This window comes from Musca autumnalis, unplaced genomic scaffold (assembly GCF_047663935.1).
Source record: "Musca autumnalis isolate F117 unplaced genomic scaffold, ASM4766393v1 scaffold_4, whole genome shotgun sequence".
NCBI lineage: Eukaryota > Metazoa > Arthropoda > Insecta > Diptera > Muscidae > Musca > Musca autumnalis.
The window spans coordinates 61,106,099-61,130,512 of record NW_027411977.1 but is presented as its reverse complement, the minus strand read 5'-3'; the positions used below and the strand labels follow the sequence as shown (position 1 = coordinate 61,130,512).

At 35.4% G+C, this 24,414-nt stretch overlaps 1 protein-coding gene across 4 annotated transcripts in view; it reads right to left on the bottom strand.

Moving 5' to 3' along the window:
• LOC141401101 (band 7 protein AGAP004871-like) overlaps nucleotides 1-24,414 on the bottom strand; it is an 85,653-nt gene that overhangs the window by 18,161 nt on the left and 43,078 nt on the right. For 3 of the 4 annotated variants that reach the window (XM_073980942.1, XM_073980941.1, XM_073980943.1), the window contains exons 3-4: nucleotides 16,271-16,380; nucleotides 6,365-6,437 (exon numbers count right to left, since the gene is read on the bottom strand). In XM_073980942.1, coding sequence (XP_073837043.1) covers nucleotides 6,365-6,437; nucleotides 16,271-16,380 — 183 coding nt within the window. Of the gene's footprint in view, nucleotides 1-6,364; nucleotides 6,438-16,270; nucleotides 16,381-16,572; nucleotides 17,237-24,414 lie in introns of those variants that run through there. The other variant, XM_073980940.1, reaches the window with a different exon arrangement.

Below are 24,414 nucleotides of genomic sequence, written 5' to 3'. Positions count from 1 at the left end.
TAGGTGCACATTTTTCGGAAAATATCGATAAACGACACTGTGCTACAAAATGGAACTCAAAATTAGTGGGTGGAAAATTTCTTTTGGAGATGAAAGCCCTTGGTGAGTGTACTGAGAACCCAAAATGAAATTTTCACCATAGGTCAAGTTTCCGAGATATTGCGTGATTAATGGTTTAATTTTGGCACCTTAATTTGTGAACAAATAGCTTTATATCTCTCTAAAGCGTTATTGTAGCTTCATTTTGACATTACATGTCTTCAGTAAAACCGAATGGTGAATCTTTCTGTAGAATATTTCATCCCTCTAACTCAATTCCTTTCATGTCATTTTCGTCCTTTATTTTTTGAACCGTAGTAAAAGTACCGCAAGGCGAGATTTTACAGCATCCAAATACTCTACAAAAATGTTGTTTAGAAGATTTTAGGTACGGTTCTCATTGATGACCAATCGATATTTCCCCGCTTTCATGGTCCTTTTTGACATTTTACCGGTTTTTGTTCAGAAAACTATGTTTTGTTTTTATGTATATTCGTTATTGGTCTGTGGTGCTTCTGAAATACTTACCATAAATAGCTTTTGTAATGACGAACACGTTAATAACAAATTTTATTGGAGGAAAGATCCGGTTATCTAAATTTTTGAACCGGATATTCTGATATTAAAACCGATTTTGGAACCGGTTTTAAGTAACCGATTAACCGTATATGTATATCATTAGAAAGCTAATAAAATGGTCAATAAAATGACAGCAAGTAGCTGATTACAGCATTGTTGGTTACGAAGCTAGAACAAAAAAACCGCGTTCTTAAACCGATTTTGATATAAAATATCACTGGGTTCTTTTTGGCGATGAAAGTCGATTAAGATAATATTATAAATCTGGATAGGTAGTTATGTCATAGGTCAAACTTCTGAGTTATGGCGAGATGAATTTGCGCTATGTTGTTTTTTTTTATCATGCACTTAAAGTTAATCAAGAATGAATTAATTCCTCATAACTCAGAAGTTTGAACCACGTCAACCCAGTGATATTTTACATTTTTTCTAGCTTCGGAACCAACAAAGTTGTAATCAGCTGCTTGCTGCCATTTGATTGACCATTTTATTAGCTTTCTAATGATATACATATACGGTTAATCGGTTACTTAAAACCGGTTCCGAAATCGGTTTTGATATCAGAATAACCGTTTCAAAAATTGAGATAACCGGATCTATCCTTCAATAAAATTTGTTATTAACGTGTTCGTCATTACAAGCGCTATTTATGGTAAGTATTTCAAAAGCACCACATACCAATAACGAATATACATACATAAAAACAAAACATAGTTTTCTGAACAAAAACCGGGTAAATGTCAAAAAGGACCATGAAAACGGGGAAATATCGATTGGTCATCAATGAGAACTGTACCTAAAATCTTCTGAACAACATTTTTGTAGAATATTTGTATGCTGTAAAATCTCGTCTTCTGGTACTTTTACTACGGTTCAAAAAATAAAGGACAAAAAGGACATAAAAGGAATAGAGTTAGAGGGATGAAATATTCTACAAAAAGATTCACCATTCGATTTGACTGAAGACAAGTTATATCAAAATTAAGCTACAATAACGCTTTAGTGAGATATAAAGCTATTTTCTCACAAATTAATGGGCCAAAATCAAACCATTAATCACGCAACATCTCGGAAACTTGATCTATGGTGAACATTTCCTTTTGGGTTCTTAGTACACTCACCGAGGGCTTTCATCTTCAAAAGGGATTTTCCACCCACTGAATTTGAGTCCCATTTTGTAGCACAGTGTCATTTATCGATATTTTCGGAAAAATGTGCACTTTCTCGAGGCCATAACTACCTGAAGGAGCGTTCCAATGCTTTTGCGATGTACTAGAGAGTTCTTTATTATTGTCTTGGCTATAATTGTTGTCTTTGTGTTGGATAGAAAATCTGAGTGGTTTGGTTGATATATGTCAAAGTATCCAAAAGTCCTTGAAAAAAACTTCAAGTCAAAATCCGGGGGCTCGATTTTCACCGTAGACATATGGTCTAGTTGACTTTTTTGCTCAGTACAATCCCAAGAGTCAGAAACTGCAGGCGCCCGTGGTGGTGTTCAAATCGCCCCACTCTAGTGTACAACCTTGAACTAATATAAGACGTTAGTTATATGGTACGATGGTGCATTGGTAAGCATGTTCGCTTTGCATTCTTAATGTCATGGGTTTGATTCCCAGGTCAGGCAATATCACATTTTTGAATTGACAAAATTAATGCAGACGACAATTTGAACTAAGAATAGTTCATTAAAAAAGTATGTACTTTGGAAAAATAATATGAAAAATTAAAGAATAAAAATTAAAAGAATAAAACAAAGAAAAACAAGTAAGAAAGTATCAGTCAGCTGAGCCGACAGAGATATACCCTCAGCCACGTACCCAAAGAAAACAAGTTAACACAATACTTCTGTAGGTTTTTTAGCTGTTGGAAAAATTTTCCAGGATGGAAAGGGCAGCAAAAAAGTACATGTTGCAACAAAATTCAGAATGATCCAAGACGAGTGCATTTTTTCCAAACTTTGGGTAGGGTGTACCCATAGGAGTGATCCGATGTAGTACATATTCGGACCTAATACAAATCTGTAGGAAATATTTTTTTGTCTTTATTAGTCTATGGATATTTTCCTTACAGACTATATAATTAAATATGTTGTACTAAATTTTCTGAATTTAAATATATTACAATTTTACTTTTCAATTTACAAAGTTTGAGCTAAATCGATTTCTCTCTTAAAGGGTTATTTTCCACATTAGCAAGTTTAGGTCAGGTGGTGCCGGTAGGATTTTCTGGACCTTTTTGGGTCATTATCTCAGGAAGTATGGACTTTCCCACGAAAAAAATTACAACGTCGTAACAGGGGCCGCAAGTGCAACCTGCTGCGTCACAAATTAATAAGATCAGAGAGGAGTCGTTAAACTATACTTTTTCCAAATTTTGTGTGGGAGGTACTCAAATGAGTGGATCGATATAGTCCATATTAGAACTCGATCTATGTCTGAAAGTAATATTACCAATAGGATAGTTTGGCTCAATTCGGTTATTCCCTCCTAGAGTTATCATGCCCACAATTTTGGCGAACAATTTTGAACCTTTGTGGGGGGGTACCGGAAGGAGTGGACCGATATGGTCTATCTTCGAATTTAAACTAAGTTTGGACAAAATATTGAAAGACCCAAAATTTTAACCAAATATGTTGATCCGTTCGAGAGTTATCGTGCACTCCAACTACGACACATGGTATTATATGGGTTGTTTGCAGTTTTCGTGCTGATTTCTGAGGATATATGGACTTGCTCCTGAAAAAAATTATATCGTCGTAATGAGGGTAGTGAATACAAGTGGCTGCAACAAAAATCAAAGCGATTCGAGAGCAGGCCTTAAACTGCACTTAAGCAAAATTTTGTGTGGGAGGTACCCGAAAGAGTGAACCAATAGGGTCCATATTGGAACCTCATCTATGTCTGGTAGAAATGTCACGATGTGCAAAGTATGGACAAATTCGGTTACTCCCTTCAAGAGTTATCGTGCGGGAAATTTTTCCGAACATTTTTGAACTTTTGTGGGGGAGGTACCTGAAGGAGTGGACCGATATGGCCCATCTTCGAACTTAAATCAAATCTAGACAAAATATTTCGATACCCAAAATTTGAACCGAATCGATTGATCCGTTCGAGAGTTATCGTGCGCACCAGCCAGCCAGACAGACAGACGGACAGACAGACAGACAGACAGACGGACGGACATTGCTAGATCGACTCAAAATTGTCTGAAACGGATATCGTACAAACATACTTGGGGTCTAAAACCATTATTTCGATGAGGCACATTTTTGGCCGTATCAAAGTGTAAATACCCTCTTTAGCCTAAAGGCTGAGGGTATAACAAGTAGGAAAAGCGTTAAGTTCGGGGGCTATATGATGGTGTGGATCTATGCCTACGAATTTCTGGGGGAAAGTTTTATACCCCAAACGAAGACTAAATACCAAATTTCAGCTATCTCGGTGTGATAATGAGGCCAAAACCTTCAAAATACAGAAAATCGGGAGATATCGTCCTATGGAGCTATATCAAAACGTGGGCCTATATAAAAATGTTATGGTAGAAATGTTTCTTAGCCTCTGGAAATGCAAAATACAAAGTTACAACCGATTATGTTGTCAAATGGGACTAATACATTCAAAATATATTAAAATGACGTGTACTTTATATGGGGCGTTATATGGAGGTAATACCAAAATATGGACCTATATAAACCAACTTTTGTAGGAATGTTTTCTGGCCTCTGGAGACACAAAATACCAAATTACAACCAATTCGGTGATAAAATGGGACAAATATCTTAAAAATTCCTTAGAACGACGACGCGTCAGGCGTCAGTTTGTATGGGGGCTATACGAACCTACAGTGAGCCTAGATAAAGCCAAGCCCTTAAAGCGACGCGTATAGAGCTAAAGGCATGGGTAAAAAAATACACATATCGCTCATTTACTCATAGAGTGACACATCTCAAAAAATTAAGTTTCGAGAAAAATGCGTTTTAGGTTGGAGATGGAAATTTGACTTCCCAACATTAAAAGGCTATTACAGAAAAAATAAATTAAATACTTAGACCATGTTTTGCAAAGAGCTAGCCAGATATCAGTGCTTAATTTCTGTGCAAGATCAAGCATGATTGGAAGTGTTTTAGTGCTCCATAAACTCAAAAAACTTTTTTGTTGATTTATGGCACACTCGTAGTAAATGAGCTGTAACTCGTTGAGTTTTGGAGATATCAACATGAAAATTTGACACAAGATAAAGTAATGGTAAAAAATAGAAAATGGTAACTCAGAAAACACATTTTTTGAGTTATGCCACTCTTTGAGTAAATGAGCGATATGTTCCTCTGGAGTAGTGAAGGGAAGGGAAAACCACAAAAATCCTATGGGTGAACCCAGAAGAGGACAAAACGAAGGAACTACTTTTACTAAGTAAAAAATACATTAGTAGACTGACGGGTATCCTGACAGGATACCTGGGGCAACAAGTGCACCTGCACAAAATAGTTTGTGCAGAAAGCAGTGAATGCAGAGCATGTGGAGAGGACGACGAAACTTTGGAACACTACCTCTGTCATTGCCAAGCCTTCAGAAACCCGAGAACCCAGCTACTAGGGAGCGACATAATACAAGGACTCGACCAATTTAGGACAATCGAGCTCAAAAATTTAAAGGACTATGTCAATAGGACAGAAATCCTAGCTTAACGTCAACAAAATAATCAGGAATTTAACTAATAAATTCTTATATTCTAATATACAACCTCATCCCGACCCTAAATTAGAGTGCACAACAGGCCTCGGTATGGCTTAAGTGTATATCCACACGGACATGTAGTGATCGTGCATCACCCCCTTTTCAACCTAACCTAACCTAATTTATGTTCAAAAGTGCTCAAAGTCCTTCCTTGGGGTACCACCCAAACAAATGTTCAACATTTTTGTTTAAGTCCGGTTAATGGCCTGTTCGAGGCTTCTTTGAAAGTTTTTACCGATGGTTTCGTGCCGAGTCCATGTTTCCTGATATAATGATCCAAAAGCTCTAATTATATGGTGACCAACTGAAATGACTGGCGGGCGCGATATATATCGAGAGGAATTACTCACAAAATAAGACCCATTTCCAAAATGGACTATGTCAATCCATTATTTTATATACGTCCCCCGCAAAACTTTTGAGCTTCAATCCAAATCAACATTTTTGTTGGTGAGGTTTTACGCCAAAAAATCTGAAAACTGCCTAAATACATAAAAAGTGTTTCAATTCCCACAAGCTGAGGGTATACGAGTATTTCTGTCGGCAAAGTCGACTGCTACTTTTTTTACTTGTTTATTAATGACCTTCACCCTAATAACATACTAAAATAATTTCATATGACATTCCCATTATTATATAAATACAGCAAGCAAATAATCTATTGAAACCCTCATCCTTTTACTCAATATTATATTGGCATTAATATACAACTAGAGATTTAGTTTTTGCTTAAACCCCATAATTTGTGAAACATTAATCACTTATTATTTGAAATGTAACTAGTCATTTGGGTTTTACGTATATTAATTCAAAGTTTTATATATTTTATTATTTATTTAATAAGCAGAATTGCTAAGAAATTCTAGGAATGACATTTATAAATTACACAAATTATTAGTTGTTGATGTGAAAGTAAACAACAAATTAACAAAACGATTGTTGAATAAATTAATAAAACTTAATGACCGAACAGAGAAATGTTTTCGTTATTGACGACACACAGTTGAACTTACCCGGACCTTTGGCACCGCCTTGCAGCAAACGACCCAAACGAAAAATGACTGCACGTTCATACTCTTGCACAACCTGGTAGTGTGAAAAGATGAACAAAAACGAAATGAGAATATTTAATAAATTAAAGTGTAAGGGGTTTGAAGACATTTTATGAGATATAAGACATTCTATATTAGATATCTACGATAAATATTTGTTCCTGAAGTAGCAACAATTAAATAAGGACTTACGTATTAAAATGAGATGTGAAGAAGCAAATCGGCCATTGTAAATACTAGCGGGAGGATTGATCAAAAATCAACCGTTATTTTCAAAATTTGTGAGTTACGTATGTTCGATTTTCGCATTTGTATACACTCAGCATTTATGCTAACGAGGTTATATGAGTGAAAGTCAAAACAATTTAGTTTCCATGAAGCCAAGATTTGCGCTATTATAATACGCGAACTATTGCAATTAACCAGTAACTATGACTATTGCTGGATCAATTTAAGTGTTTTTGAACAAAGCTCAAAAATTTGGCAAAGAAATTTAATTTGCGTGGAAGTTATGACCGCGTAAATGAATAAAAATAGGCAAAAACCCTTTGAAGCAAACGAGGTTTTTTACGTTACTATTTGATTGCTGATTAAACCGTTCAACCGTAGAAGAATACAAAATGAAGATTACATTTCTAATGTATCACTTTTTAAAATTTCCACTGCATCCACCTTTTATGGATGCTGACATTTTGAAGCCGGAATTTAGGTGTTTTTCGTATTTCTAATTTAACTGGAACGCGCTTTCGAGTATTTCAAATAACAAACAATGGGATTAAAGTACTCGCGATTACGCATAATTTGATATGTATATTGGCTATGTAGCCCACACAGCAGCAGAGTAGAGAGCAGAGTAGTAGCCTTTGACAGTAGATTCAAAGGCCAAAATTTAACGCGATATTTTTTCTAAAAAACCTATTTTTGGGTACAGTATTTACAACATCCTTTTGAGTGTGCTGGTACCCCGCGATATTTTAGTTTTTCGGCGGTCCGGATCATATAAATCATAGATCGTGAAAATCCATCCCCTAGAACGCCGAAAACAGCAACTGCAAAAACCGAAAAATGTGCGAAAAATGTTTTTGAAAATATCGCGGATGTAGTCGCATTTTCTGTGGATGGTTTCTTGTCAATGAAAAAACTGACACATCACTCGCGGTTTTGCGAAAACAGCGGTTTAAAAGATTTAGTGGCATGGGAGCTGTATCCGATTTATCCCAAAAATAGTGTGAGATGCTACATCCACGGTTCTTGATGGATTAGATCGAAATAGGATTAGATCGATGTATTTTTCCACGGTTGGTAGTGAAATCGGATGCGCATAAAAAGTGTATGCACTTTGTGCAAATTATAAGCGTTATACAGATTGTTGCACACTAAACTGCAGATGGCGCTACATCTTAGCGGCCAAAGTAAATCCTGGCAAATGTGTAAAAATTAAGAGAGAAGAATTCGCCATATTCATAAACCGCATGCGCATCAAGCGATTTTGAGGATTTCGCGATTCAAAGGAACCCAACATTTATTTGAACGTTACGTTACGTTAAATAGAAGAATAACTCCGAACCAATTTTCTTCAACTAACTCGCAAAAAAATTTGAAAAATATTTTCTCTTACAAAAATTTTATAACTTCCCTCAATATATTTTTTTTTTGTTTTTGCTAAAATGTGCAAACCGCTAAACAGATTTCTATATTATTGGTTCCATTTGAATCGTCGCGATGTTTAGATTACGTGCATATTTTTAACATATTTTTCCGATGCATAAACAGCTTAAATTTTAATAAAACAAGTTGCAAGCAAGCATTTTTTTAATTCTTTCTTAATTTTCGCGAAAATTTACAACTTTGTCACTAATGTTATGGGACCTCAGTAATCATATAGTACGTAGGAAGCCCTTAATTAACAATGTTTCGCAATATAATGAGTAGCGTTGTTTAAAGATTTATTTCTTATTATCAGAATTGAAACCGCCACAACTTTTGCGCGCAACAACCAAAATTAGTATCTCAAACAAATTTGAGAATGGGAATTTTTTCCCAATCTATGTACCACAAATCGTTCTTGTAGCTTAAAATTTTGCTTAAGTCTGGAGTATTCCCCCATCGATTTGGTCAACACTTTGCACATCGTATTATTCCTTCCAGATATAGATCTGGTGCGAATATAAACTATATCTGTCCACTCCTTCGGGTACCTCCCACACAAAATTCGGATAAAGTGAAGTTTAAGGGCTCCTCTCGGATGGTTTTGCAATTTTTTCAGTAACCAACCAAAATGGTAAATCCGCGAGATAATCCTAGCATTGAATTTGTGATTGGTGCAGGCTTTGCACTTCGTATTATTTCATCCAGTCATGTATCAGGTACCTTCGGGTACCTCCCCACACAAAATTCGGATAAAGTGAAGTTTGGGAGCTCCTCTCGCATCATTTTGACTCTTTTTCAGTAGATTGTTGGAGCGGCCTCATTTACAATGGTACATTTTGTTCCGGAGTAAGTCAATACTTCCTAAGATAATGGCCCAAAAGCTTCAAAACCCTGTCGGATATTGTGCAAGATAACTCTAAAACTTTTTCAAACATTTCTTTCAAACTTATTTTAACATAATTTAATATTTTGAGTCTTTTATGAGGAAGTTTGGTTTCCAAAAATGTTTGGTATATGTCAATGATTTGGTATAAGCCCACGTTACGGTACCTACAGATTTTAAAGCAAACTCGTGATATAAAATTAATGTATTTTCTATACGGCATAATTATTGTGTTTGGTTTGGTTTTGTTGTTTTTTTTTTCTTGGTCAGTGGCTGAGGGTATTTCTCCGTCAACACAGCTGACTGATACGTACCTACTTGTTTTTTTTTTTTAATTTAACAAATTTTAGAAAAAATAGTAATCATTTGAATCCCACTACCAAATAGGACTTAAAATTTTAAATGAGTTCAATCATTGTTAAAAAATAATTTTGAATAGTAAATCGCAAAAATTGCAAGATGTTTTACTATCTTTTATTAAATAGCTGATAAAACAACAAAAAATACAAAAAGAATTTCTTTAAAGTTGAACAAATATCTAAGAAGTTGTGAGTATTTCTTCGCATATGCCTTTTCAAAAATTCATCTTTTTCAAGGTGCGATATCTCTGGAACCGTTAGTCAAAAAATTAAATAAATATACTAAAATGTTTTGCTGATGAGCAGCATCACCTGATTTCACTCAGAAATCCTCATAAATATTCTTGGTCAAAATAAAATCCTAAGTCCATACAGCCATGTCCGTTTGCTATAATCGCTCTAGCATCCACAATAATTGAGCTAGAACGCTATGTTTTCGCACCCGAGTGTCTTTTTTCCATAGGCAAGGCAAATTTGAAAATAGGCTATATAGACGCACGTTTTGGTATACCACCACATAATAATTATTATTAAGAAAATAGTATACCTATATATGGTTTATTCCGAAACGCATAGCGAAATTTTGTGTAGAATTGTTCTTCTTTTTCTTCTGCTTGACCTAGAACCAAGAATTCATATTACTAACGGCGCGCCTTAACTAATTTTAAACGAAAGGTTCTTTACTGGGAAGTTTTAGCGAATTCTGAAACTAAAATATTCATAGATTAGAAAAATCAAAAAACAATAAACAAAAAAAAATTGTCGAAGGGATTTTAAAATAAATCGCGGCCAAAGTTCACATTTTTAGGTTTATTTTAGGTTTTCTCGATTTTCTACATATATTTTCTTTAGTCGCATTTCGATAGGATTTGCCGTTTCCAAGAAAAATCCTGAAAACCTAAAATAAACCTAAAAAGAAGTAAAAAAGTATCAGTCAGCTGTGCTAACGAAGATATACCCTCAGCCACAGACCAAAACAAAAAGTAAAACCAAACACAATATATATGCCCTATATAAAATATATTGACTTTGTATCACGAGTTTGCTTTAAAATCTGTAGATACCGTAATGTGTGGCTATACCAAATCACTGACATATATCAAACATTTTTAGTAACCAAACTTTTTCATAAAGGACTCGAAATATTAAATTACGTAAAACTAAGTTTGTAAGAAATGTTTGAAAAAGTTTTAGAGTTATAGCCATTTCTGTATGTGCCGGCAGGGTTTTCTAGCTTTTGGCCATTACCACTAGAACAACGTATTGAAAAAAGAATCAAACTTCACTTTTTCCGAATGCTGTGTGGGAGGTAACCGAAAGAGTAGACCGATATAGTCCATATTGCAACCTGATACATGACTGTATTAAATAATATGATGGGGAAAGTCTGCACCAATCAGAAAATCCCTGCGATAATCACCTTGCGGGTTTGCCTTTTTTGTTTCTCTCGTCAGGGATTTTTTGGAGCTTTTAGGTCTATATCTCAGTAAGTATGGACTTAACTGCACTTTTCCGAAATATTGCGTGAGGGCGTACCCGAAGAAGTAAACCGATATAGTCCATATTCGATCTTTATCTATGCCTGGTAAAAAATATTACGATGACAAATATAGTTCATATTCGAACCTGATATATATCTGGTAGATATATTAGAATGTAGGAGTAATAGTGCGCACAATTTCTCGGAACATTTTCGAGCTTCTGTGTTGGAGGTACCGGAATGAGTGGACCGATATAACCCATCTTCGAACTTAAACAGAGTTTGGACAAAAAGGACGAATCGGTTGATCCGTTCGAAATGAAACTTGTACCATCTTAGAGGGGGAAGTTAATACAAGTTGTTACAACAAAAATCAAAGAGATTCGAGAGCAGGTCCTTAACTTAAATTTGCCAAAAATTTGTGTGGGGCTACCCGAGAGAGTGAACCGATTGAGTCCATATTGGACCCTCATCTAAGTCTCGTAGAAATTTCACGAAGTGTAAAGTATGTAACAAATCGGTTATTCCCTTCAAGAGCTATCGTGCGCGAAAATTTTCAAATTTTTGTGGGGAGATACCGGAAGGAGTGGACCCATATAAACGATCTTCGAACTTAAACTAAGTTTGGGCAAAATATTGCGAAAGCTAAATTTTTGACCAAATCGATTAATTGGTTCGAGAGTTATCGTGCGCTCCAGCCAGCCAGACAGACGAACGGACGAAAGGATTTCGTCCAAACATACTTGGGATCTAAAACCATTATATCGATGAGGCACATTTTACGCATATGAAAGTGTGTATTTCCAGTCGTTAGCATAAATGCTGAGGGTATAACTGACTATAATTTGACATTTGAGGTTTATAGTGGTCACAACTCTCACCAAAAAATTTCACCATAGGTCCATGTTTTGGTATAGCTTGATCTTTCCAACTGCACTTCCCGATTTTCGGTATTTTTAAGGGTTTTGCCTACATTTTTGACATGTGAGTTTTGCTGCAGTAATGAAAATTCTCTATCAAAAACTGTCAATATGGGTCCATACTTTGGTGTTGCTCCCATGGCATTGCACTTCAGGATTCTCGGTTTTTGGATTTAGTTAAATTTTTGGCTGAACTATCCGTTATTTGACATTTAAGGTTCTCTGCAGTAACGAAACTTCTGCACCAAAACCTATCAAACTATATCCATGCTTTGGTATACCCCCATATAACTGTACTTCCTGATATACAAATTTCCTCACATAACAACACATCAAAATAATGGTCATAGACACAAATTTATACGAAGGCAAATATATAAGTTTCTTGACTCATAATAAAAACACAAATAGTTATCATCAAAAATAGTTTGATTGGTTTCTATTCTCCAACATGATTTCTACACTTTTGCATTCTCTCAAACCAATTGTTGATGTACTTTTTCCACGCCTATTGAAACACCTCCAAAACGTGGGTTTTGAAAGGTTCAGCACCATGTTTATAACCTCAGCATTTATGCCAACACTTACATACATTTTCATACGGGCAAAATGTGCCTCATCGAAATAATGGTTTTAGACCCCAAGTATGTTTGGACGAAATGTGTTTCAGACAATTTGGAGTCGATTAAGCCATGTCCGTCCGTCTGTCTGTCTGGCTGGTGCGCACGATAACTCTCGAACGGATTAACCGATTTGGTCCAAAATTTGGCTTTCGCAATATTTTTTCCAAACTTAGTTTAAGTTCGAAGATGGGTTATATCGATCCACTCCTTCCGGTACTTCCCCCACAAAAGTTCGAAATGTTCGGAAAATTTGTGCGCACGATAACTCTTGAAGGGAGTAACCGATTTTGTCCATACTTTGCACATCGTGGAATTTCTACCAGGCTTAGATGAGGTTCCAATATGGACTCAATCGGTCCACTCCTTCGGGTACATCCCCACAACATTTCGGATAAGTTCATATTAGCACCTGCTCTCGAATCGCATCGACTTTGTTGCAACAACATTCACTGCCCTCCATACGACGGTACAAATTTCATCAGGGGCAAGTCCATATTTCCTGAGATAATAGCCTGAAATATGCAAAAAGCCCCTCTGACACCGTGCGTAGTGGTTGGAGCGAAAGATAACTCTTGAATGGATTTGCTGATTCGGTCCAAAATTTGGCCTTCGTAATACTTTGTCCAAACATAGTTTAAGTTCGAAGATAAGCCATATCGGTCCACTCCTTCAGCTATCTCCCCCACAAAAGCTCAAAAATGTTCGGAAAAATTGTGCGCACGATAGTTCTTGAAGAGAGTGAGCGATGTAATCCATACTTTGCACATCCTAATACATATGTCTACCAGATATAGATCAGGTTCGAATATGTACAATATTTGTCTACTCCTTCTGGTACCTCTCACACAAAATTTCGGATAAATTCACTATAAAACCTGCTCCAGAATCATTTTTGTTGAAGCGCTTTGCATTCGCTACCTCCATTACGACGGTAAAAGTTTCCATATTTCTTGGGAAAAAATCTCGAAAGGTGTAAAAAAACCCCTGTGTCACTATATGTGGCGGTCGGAGAGCACGATAACTCTCGAACTGTTCAACCGATTTGGTGCAACATTGGGTCTTCGTCATATTATATCCAAACTTAGTTTCATGGGGCAATATTGGTCTACAACTTCCGGTAATTCTCCCCAATATTTTAAAAAATGCCACTAAAATGCTATGACGATATCACAATTTTGTCAATATTTAGTTTAACTTGTAAAATGGCCCATATCGGTCCTCTCTAAGGGTACCTCACCCACAAAAGTTCAACATTTGTGTCTTAGTGCAGCTAATTCCTAATCCAGATTTTTGTCGGCAAGTTCAAATGCCCAAAAAGGCCCACAAGACCTTAAATACATTCGATCTGTCGTCCGTAGGTGAAAGTTTCACTTCACATTGGCTGAGGGTATGTATATGGTAAATTTCAAATTTCCTTTTCAATACCATTGAAAAAAATTAAATTTTTTTTGCAAGCACATCCGCGATTTTCGGTACTTAGGTTAAGAAAAAAAAATGTGGTTTCAAATATGTTCGCGTTCACAAAATTGGATGCTGCACCCAAAAGTTATATGGGGTTTTGTTCATTATAAATTTATTTTTATTTTCGCGGAAAATAAAAAAAATAATGAAGAAATCTTGGGGTAAATTTTATTTCTTCTAATTCAGAGTCCATAAAAATCTCTAAAAAATAAATTAAAAATACGTACAGAATCTAGACAACGCATAGACAAATGTGAGACCAAAATTATAAAGATTGGGTTCATTGCATGCATACTACAGCAACAACAAAAGACGAAAACTTAGTGTTGAAATTTATTTCAAAATTATATATTTTGGTTTAATGCAAAAAATTGGAGAAATATTTTTGGGAGTTATTCTACTATTTCGCTAATTTTCCATACAAAACCTGAAGTATTTTGCTAAAAATATTACAAGGAAAATAATTTGTCATCGTGAAAGTATATTTGCTTTTTGCGATAAGCAATAGAAATAAGTAGTAGAGCGTAATAATGAAATTACAACCAAAGAAAAAACACAAAAATTAAAAAGCGTGAAATTCGCGAATCCGTTTAAATCAATTGAGGTGCATTTGCTTTTCGGATACAAGGAGTCCATGTCTATCAATATGCATGGATTTTCCCATGTTTCATTCAGCGACCAAAGTGTGCCATCAGTTGCATCTTACTATTCAAAAAACATTCAAGTGGGCAAAAATTACGCGATGTGCATATGATTATAAGGTGCATCCGATTTCAATGGCCGCCTATGAAAAATACGTCAATATAAATTATTTTAGACAGATTCGTCAAGAACTGCGGATGTGCAACCACATTCTATTAAGGTATAAATAGGGATATTACTCCCGAATCTTTGTACTTTGTGACACACCTTTTTGGCAAATATTTTAATCGCGTATAAAGGATTACATTTATGTAAACATAATCAAAGAAAATTTCAGTTCAATTCGCGGAATTGTCAAAATATATTTTTGCAGATTTTCCTACTTTCAAGGGGATGGATTCGAACGCGGAAGGGCTTATTAGATCCGGCACAAAAAACTAAAATCACGCGGGGTTCAGGCGTACCTGTACGACAGTTGTAAATTTTAAAGCCAAAAAATAGGTTTTTTCAGAAAATTTACGCACCAAATTTTCGCATTTGGACTCATATTACTAGGAAGCTGTACGGAGCGCACTCATGAGATATACATCGAACGACGTGGAATCGCGAGTTCTACAATCCTATAAACTAGTTTCGATTATTATCTAGTTGCACCCTCTAATTATAAGACAAATTCGAAAAACACTGAAATCAAAACTTCAAAATGTCAGCATCGATTTTAGGGGGATGCAGTGTATATATCGAAAAGTCATACACTAGAACCATGTTGCCCAAGGGGTATTCTTTAGTTCTCTCTTTGAGCACAGGTTTGAGTTTTGCGTGGTTTGGCCAGAAATCAAGAAAGAACACAAAAGAACTTGTTAACTTCAACACATTTTTCCCATTTTTTATATTACCACCAACGCAGCTTCCACGAAAATTATTTGTTATGGTCCATATTATGAGATCGTGGCTAAAACACTTCAATTAATATAAATATATTCATATTATATAATATATATTAACAGTTCGCGACTTATTAAATGGTGAACCTCAACTTCAACGATTGTAAAACTTTTTTGAATATTACCATATATCTGTCGGCAAAGCCGACTGACACTTTTTTACTTGTTTTTTATACCCTTCACCATAATATGGAGGTATAATTAAAATTTTCATTCCGTTTGGAACACATCGAAATATTCATTGGAACCCCTATAAGGTATATATATTCTTGATCAGGGTAAAATTCTAATTCAATATAGCGTCCGTAGGTTAATATCACGATACCCTTCGCAATTTTTAATATAGAGCTTTTTAATTTGGTATAGAAGTTTATATTACTCCTAGAATGTTTGGTAATGCAAATGGGATATATAGGTGCATGTTTTGGTATAGCCTCCATAGAACGGTACCACCCGATATACGGTATTATGAAGGTTTTAGCCTTATTATCACACCGAAGTGGCTGCACGGGTTCAAAATCTTCTGGCATCACGGCCGTTTTTGGACGACCTCCACTACCTTCGAACATCAACCACGATTGAACTCATTAAACCATCGATGCACTCGTGTCGTGATAATCAATGTGGAAAGCTGTTAAAAATGATCGGATGAAAATGTTCACAAATTATTATGTTTTTTTTTTTGGCAAATTGACTTTTCAAGTCGCTACACACGGTCGTGTGTCAAACCGTACTGAGTGCGATTAAGTTAAAAAGGTCAAACTTTCTAATGGAAATATGTACGCTAACACGTAGTATTGCCTAGACCAGAAACTTATATAGTAGCCCTCGCACACTTTTTCAATGGATTTTGTCTAATATAATATGAATTTTTAATGAAACAACTCATATCTGCTCTGACATACCTTAAAACAGACGAATAAACTGAATGGTGCTGTTAAAATCACCAACACAATGGACAAATATTGTAAAGCTTTGCCAAATGTTGAGGCCTTATCACTGGAATCCGCATCAGCTGCAAAGAGAAGTAAAATAAAATACAACTTATTGTTATTATCACAAATCCTCATAATTGTTAACATTTAAAGGAATCAATAAAAATTGTCACTGATAAACAAACCCCCTTCACTTGGCAATTTTACTAAAACATCAACAACCTTCCGATATCGACCAAATTTACACAAAATTGTGCATTTCAACAACTTACCAATTATGGCTTTAATACTTGAAGCACTGCCAGACATATTTCTTGGCAATGTTGATGGTGTGAAATTTGTTTGTGTTTTTTCCTCTCTAATGTTCACAACTGTCCGCCCAAACGAAATTATACATTTTTGTTTTGGTCTCTATACGCAGCAACTGGGGAATTAAAACCACATGCGACCGAATTGTTTTGTTCCTTCTACAAGGAATTAACTGTACACAACCGTTGGCCGTTATTGCTATATTTTTCCGTTACGACCTCTCTCAATGGAACACGTAAACCAATTGATTTATACAGTATATGGTAATTGTCATTGCTGAACAAAGATACTACTGACTCGCTGACTAACGCTCTGTTGCTCACAGATGGGGGGGTGGTGGCATAGTATTGCTAGGTAGCTTCATTAAAAAATCATTACACCCACCTGCCAGCAGTAAAGCTCTATAACACTTTTGGAAATTTAAAACTATAATTGCTTAGCATGTTATTGTGTATGTATGAATGTCCGTCAACGTAACCACTCAATTTTATTTCACCCCCATTGCAATCCATTGTAAACAAATGTTACTTTCTTTTTGTTCCTTTAAGAGTTTTTGTAGAATTCCGGCCATCTGATATACTCGTTGTATGTACAATCTTTTTTACTTTCGTAAACAAGTAATTAATTAGCCGGAGTTCAATATAAATGGAAAACCTAGCGTGTATCCTGTCACCATGGCAAATACACTCAAAAAAAATTAGTAAAATAGCCAGTGAAAAAAGTAACAAGTAAAAAAGAATTAAGTTCGGCCGGGCCGAATGAAAATTAACATATCGCATAACATATTTACTCAAAGTGTGGAATAACTCAAAAAATGTCTTTTCTGAGTTAGCTTTTTCTATTTTTTCTACGACCTTTACTTTATTTTGTGTCAAATTTTCATGTTGATATCTCTAAAACTCAACGAGTTAGAGCTTATTTAATACGAGTGTGCCATAAATCAACAAAAAAGTTTTTTGAGTTTATGGAGCACTAAAACAATTCCATCATGCATGATCTTACACAGAAAATTAGCACTGATATCTGGCTAGCTCTTTGCAAAACATGGTCTAAGTAGTCATTTTATTTTTTCTGTAATACCCTTTTAAAGTTGAGAAGTCAAATTTTCATATCCAACTTAAAACGCGTTTTTCTCGAAACTTGATTTTTTGAGATGTGTCACTCTTTGAGTAAATGAGCGATATGTTGAAACTGAAGTATTGGGTATTGTAACATTTTACTGTACCATAAGTCTTGAGCGCATTTCTGTAAAATCAACTATTTTAGCACTATTCACCGAGGGATTTGTATACCCTACACCACTATGTGGGGAGGGTATTATAAGTTGGTTTTAGGCAAAAAGTTTGTAACGCATCGAAATAATGGTCGTAGACCCATACTTATATGTATATACCAAAATGAATGTCCCGACAAGCTGAGTCGATCTGGCTATGTGTGTCCGTCCGTCTGTCCATCTAAACCTTGTAATCACGCTACAGGTCGCAATTTTGATCGGATCAATTTGGATGTTGATAGAAGTCCCGGAGGGGAAGAAGCCTATTGATTTTGGTAATGGTCGGATAATATTTAGGGGTCGGAATGGGCAAAAAACTTATGTGGATAAAAAGACAACGTTTTTTTCAAAGCGAATATCTCAGCTTCTATACGGGGTATACCAAAAGCAAAACCTGACAATAAAAGTAGAAAATATCACCTTTCTAATGATGTAAAGTAGGCTGTCATAGGTGGTCAAACAACAGAGATATCGCAATAGTCGGTAATGCATCCCTTTTTCCATTTTTGTGCAATCACACTACAAAATTTTGATCGGATCCTCACGAAATTTTGGGGGCTGATGGGGGTCTAACAGAGAAAGAAGCCTATTGATTGTTGGCATACATCCCACTTTTCCATTTTTATACCCTACACCACTATGTGGGGAGGGTATTATAAGTTGGTTTTGGTCAAAAATTTTGTAACGCATGGAAATAATGGTCGTAGACCCATACTTATATATACCAAAATGAATGTCTCGATGAGCTGGGTCGATCTGGCTATGTGTGCCCGTCCGTCAGTCCGTCCGTCCGTCTGTCCGTCTGTCCATCTAAACCTTGTATTCACGCTATAGGTCGCAATTTTGATCGGATCGACACCAAATTTTGGGTGTTGATGAGGGTCCCGGAGGGGAAGAAGCCTATTGATTTTGGTGATGGTCGGATACTATTCAGGGGTCGGAATGGGCAAAAAACTTATTTGGGGAAAAAGTCAACGTTTTATTTTAAAGCGAATATCTCCGCATCTATAATGGGTATATCAAAAGCAAAACCTGATAATGAAAGTAGAAAATATCACCTTTACAACGATGTATAGAAGGTTGTCGTAGGTGGTCAAACAACGAAGAAATCGCAATAATCGCTAATACAACCCAACTTTTTATTTTTGCGATTTGAGTTATAATGACGAATATCACAGCTTTGGTTGGGGATCTTCCAAAAACAAAGCCTGACTATGAAAGAAGAATATCCCACCTTTACAATGATTCAAAGCAGGTTGGCGTAGGTGGCCAAATAATGGAGATATAGCAATAGTCGGTAATACATCCCATTTATCCATTTTTTTGGAAATCACGCTACAGGTCCCAATTTTGATCGAAATTTTGAGGGTTAATGGGAGTCTCACAGAGGAAGAAGCCTATTGATTTTGGTGATGGTCGGATAATATATAGGGGTCGGAATGGGCAAAAAACTTATTTGGAGAAAAGTCAAAATTTTATTTCAAAGCCAATATCTCTGTTTCTTTAAGAGGTATATCAAAAGCAAAACCTGGCAAGGAAAGTAGAAAATATCACCTTTACAACGATGTACAGTAGGCTGTCGTTGGTGGCCAAACAACAGAGATATCGCAATAGTCGGTAATGCATCCCATTTTCCGATTTTTTTGTAATCACGCTACAGGTGATATTTGTACTTTCATTATCAGGTTTTGCTTTTGATATACCCATTATAGATGCGGAGATATTCGCTTTGAAATAAAACGTTGACTTTTTTCCCCTTAATAAGTTTTTTGCCCATTCCGACCCCTGAATATTATCCGACCATCACCAAAATCAATAGGCTTCTTCCCCTCCGGGACCCTCATCAACACCCAAAATTTGGTGTCGATCCGATCAAAATTGCGACCTATAGCGTGATTACAAGGTTTAGATGGACAGACGGACAGACGGACGGACGGACGGACTGACGGACGGACGGACTGACGGACGGACGGACTGACGGACGGACGGACTGACGGACGGACACACATAGCCAGATCGACCCAGCTCATCGAGACATTCATTTTGGTATATATAAGTATGGGTCTACGACCATTATTTCCATGCGTTACAAACTTTTTGACCAAAACCAACTTATAATACCCTTCCCACATAGTGGTGTAGGGTATAAAAATAGGAAAATGCATTGAAGGGAACTAGTTTTTTGTATTAATTTCCAATTAGTGGCTTTTCAACACAATGTAGAACTTAATGTTCCAAGAAGAACTTAAAGAATATACTACAAAGATTTTTTAGTATATCCACTACATGAGCCTCTAAGGGATGCTGACATTTTGTAGACTTAAAACTGGGATTTTTATACCCTACACCACAATCTGGAAAGGGTATCACTATGCAACACGAAAATTATTAACCATATTCTGACACCGCAGCGTGATAGAAGACTAGAAATGAGAGGACACGTGTCTCGCCGTTTTTTCGTATATCATCAACTTTCGCGGTTATAGGCCTCCAAAAGTCAGGACTATACCTTCCAAACCGTTAGGAAATTTGAATTTATCTCAGGGGCAAAGTTGTAGCTCTTGTCTTAAAGATCAAAAATTGTGAACACATATAATCCATCAAACTTCATCTGCTAGGTCAAAATCACCATGGCCCATTTTTTTTTCAAATTTCAGTTTTGTTATACAGCTATCAAACCGATCAAATTTGAAGCAAACAACCAACTACAAAAATGTACCTCAGATCTCAATAAACGTCTTTCTAGAATATACGAACTCTGTATAGACGGTTCTTAAAGGTCAAAATGCCAAAGCAAGTGTGATTTGTATCCTGTTTTCTCTCGTTCTGGTCCACAGATACTAAACCGTTCAATATTCAAGAAAACAACCAACTACAATAATGTAGCAAAGGCATCAATAAACAACTTTCTGGAACATGCGAAATGTCTATGAACGGTTTTTAATGGTAAAAATAGCAAAAATCTTTTGAAAATATCCAATTTATATACTTTATTCTCTGACTCCACAAGATTGACCTTTATGATATTTTCGTAGGTTTTACCGTTTTTGAGATATAGAAGTTCAAATTGAAACAATGCACTGACTGTATCGCCTCCTTATAAAACAATATCATTCTCAGTGCGCCTTAACTATATTTTGATGAAAACCGCTTACACATGGGAAGATTTCACTGATTCTGAAACAGCAATGTTCATAGATAAAAAAAAATAAAAAAATCAGAAAAAATCGATCAAAATTCACAATTTTAGGGTGTTTTTAGATTTTCACGATTTTGCTTGGAAACCGCAAGTCATATCGAAATAAGTCTAAAGAAAATGTTGTAGCTGTGAAAATTCTCTACAAGAGTGACCTTTAGGCTTTTTTTGTAGGTTTTACCATTTTTTGAGATATAGAGGTTCAGTTCGAATTTTTAGGTTTTTATCTTAAGTCCTTAAGATTTTGCTTGGAAACCGCAAGTCCTATCAAAATGGGACTAAAGAAAATGTTGAAGCTCTGAAAATTCTCTACAAGATTGGATGATTTATTTTTTCCTAGGTCCTACCATTTTCAAGATATATAAGTTTAATTTGGGAAATTGCAATGACATTGTTTTATAAGGAGGCGATACAGTCAGTGCATTGTCTCAAGTTGAACTTCTATATCTCAAAAACGGTAAAACCTACGAAAATATCATAAATGCCAATCTTGTGGAGAATTTTCACAGCTACAAAATTTTCTTTGTGCCCATTTGCATAAGACTCGCGGTTTCCAAACAAAATCGTGAAAACCTAAAGAACCCCTAAAAATGTGACCTTAAATCGCGATTTATTTGAAAATCCCTCCGGCGATTTTTTTTTTTGTTTCTTGATATTTCTCATCTATGAGCATTCTAGTTTCAGAATCTGCAAAAATCTCCCAGGTGTAAGCAACTTCCATTTAAAATTAGTTAAGGCGCACCGTGTCACCCAAGAAGAGCTAGCAGCATGGAAAGCATAAAAGACGTCATTTACAATTTCCTGGGCAAGCACTGATCTCCAACAGCTCAAATAGATGTCGATACCATGGTCAACAATTTTGAAAAGCTTGGTGTTCACATGTCAACAAAAATTCATTTTTTGAATTCTCATATGGACTATTTCCAACAACAACTATCCAAAGAATCCGATGAACAGTGCGAACAGTTTCATCAAATATGTGCGCCTTAGAAGAACGATAAAGGTTTACAGTATCTCATTGCTGATCTGTGTTGGACATTGTTTGACAATGGTGTAGAACTGCCAAGATCCACAAAAAACATCAGTAAATTCAATGTTATTTTAATATATTTAAAAATTTTAGCGTTTTTTATCCTTATATATAATATTTTGGGGTATATTTTATTCATTGACTTATGGTGAAATTTGATGTAGAACATTTCTTTCATTGACAACATGCTTCTAAAGTGCATAATTTTAAGACAGAATGCAGCAAAATAGGGAAAAAGTGCCAAATTCGACGAAAATAAAACAACATTTTTATATACCAAAATTGCTGCTTAATTTTTATGGTTCTATATTATTGTTACAGATTTCTTTTGTTCACAATTTCATAATAAAATTTGATGATAAACATTTTTTCTTTTGACACTATCTGCGTAAAGTGAATTATTTTGGAAGATTTTGAGTCAGTTTGGAAATATGCGAAATTAACAGACTGGAATTTAACAAAAAATGTATACCTAAAATACATAATTTTGTAATACAATTTTTTTTAAAAAGTTTTATACACAGGTATCTCGTTTATTCTGAGACTCACAGTGAAATTTTGTGTAGAATATTTCTTCTTTTGACAGTTTTCGTCTAAAACTAAGTTTAATATTACTTTCATGCATTAACTCGAAAAAAGTCCATGACAAAATTCATCAAAAAAAAAGTGAGATATTTTCGTGTTTTTTGGCAAACTTGATGCATATATTTTAATAACAGTGGGAGTAGTTAATTTGGTTTACATATGCGGCTACGAGAGTTCTTAGGTGTTTCGGTTGAATTCGCATTTAAACGAATTCATCAGTCACACTTATTCTTGAGCTCGAGTAGTCATAAAATTGGGGAAGGATTCTTTGTTTCAATACAAAGAACTAAGAGAACTGATGAGTCCAAGTGGCGTTGGACGAAACTAGTCTTCTCTGCCATCCCCAAAAGTAATCAATTTTAACTACATCCCACTTTAAACTTGTTGTTTTTAAATTTGAAAACAACAAATATGAGATTAAGCTCGACTTAAATACAAATAGTAAGTAAAACACACATCTCCACAAAACTGCCAAAGTGAATCTATTTTAATAATAAATAATGTAAATACAAATTTCATTTCTTTGGAGACTTACAGTAAAATTTTACGGAGAATATTTTTGCCTTTGACGTTATTTCTCTAAAATTATGGTTTGTGGGAGAAATATGCATAAATTCAAATGAAGTACCTGTTTAACCATAAGACGTGTTTTTATTTTTTGCTTATTCCTGGCATTTAAGAACGTTTTAGAGTTTTGACGTATTCTACAACCTATAGTAAAATTTTATGGCTAAGAATTTTGTAGAACATTTGGTTTTGATATGATGACATTTTAAAGGAGTTTTTGAACAATTTTTTAAGGAAGGACCAAAAAGACCCCTTTCATGAACCGTGTAAGGGTTAACATTTTTAACATATATATCTCCCATATCCTCCTCTGTAATGTTGCCAAAGACACTATATACCTAAAATGCATAGATTCCAAGATATTTCAACTCGAATATTTCGAAAAAGCTAGAAATGGGCGGCCCAGATACACGTGTCTCATATTTTTAGGTCTTCTTTCATAATCTGCTTAGTTTTTCTTGTCATTTTTTTTCGCGCAGTGTTATCATGTTGAAGTGTTATCATCTATGTTATAAACTCAAACTTCACTTAAAATTTCGCGTCGATCATACAACCATTGCGACATACAGAGCCGCTACAAAATTGGACAAGAAATTTGTTTTTGGTCTGGCCTGAACTCGACCTCCATACAAAATTTCGTGAAGATTGGCTCATAATGGACGGACGGACACACACACTCGTCGAAATATGAATTTTTGTATACCACATGGGGGGTCTACGACGATTATTTCGCATTGTTATATGAATTTTCGGAAAAACAAACTTATAACACCCTTTCCATATTGTGGTGTAGGGTATAATTAAAATTGTATCCTAAATATTGAGAGCTGTCTGTACTGAATTTTTATACTATGTGTTAATATTTCATAAAATATCAAGTAACAAAACCTTTCACCTACACAACATTTTAAATTTTCATGATTTTTGGTCAAAATTTCCAAAGGATTCTCCCACAAATCCTTAACCGCACTTTAACAAAACTGTATATCATTTGTGTGGGGGATACCCTAAATATTGGACCGATAGGACCCACTTTTGAACATAAACTAAGTTTGGACAAAATATTTCGAGATCCAAAATTTGGACCAAATCGATTGCTCCGTTTATGAGATATTGCTCTTATCATTTTAGCGAATATTATCGAAACACTACAC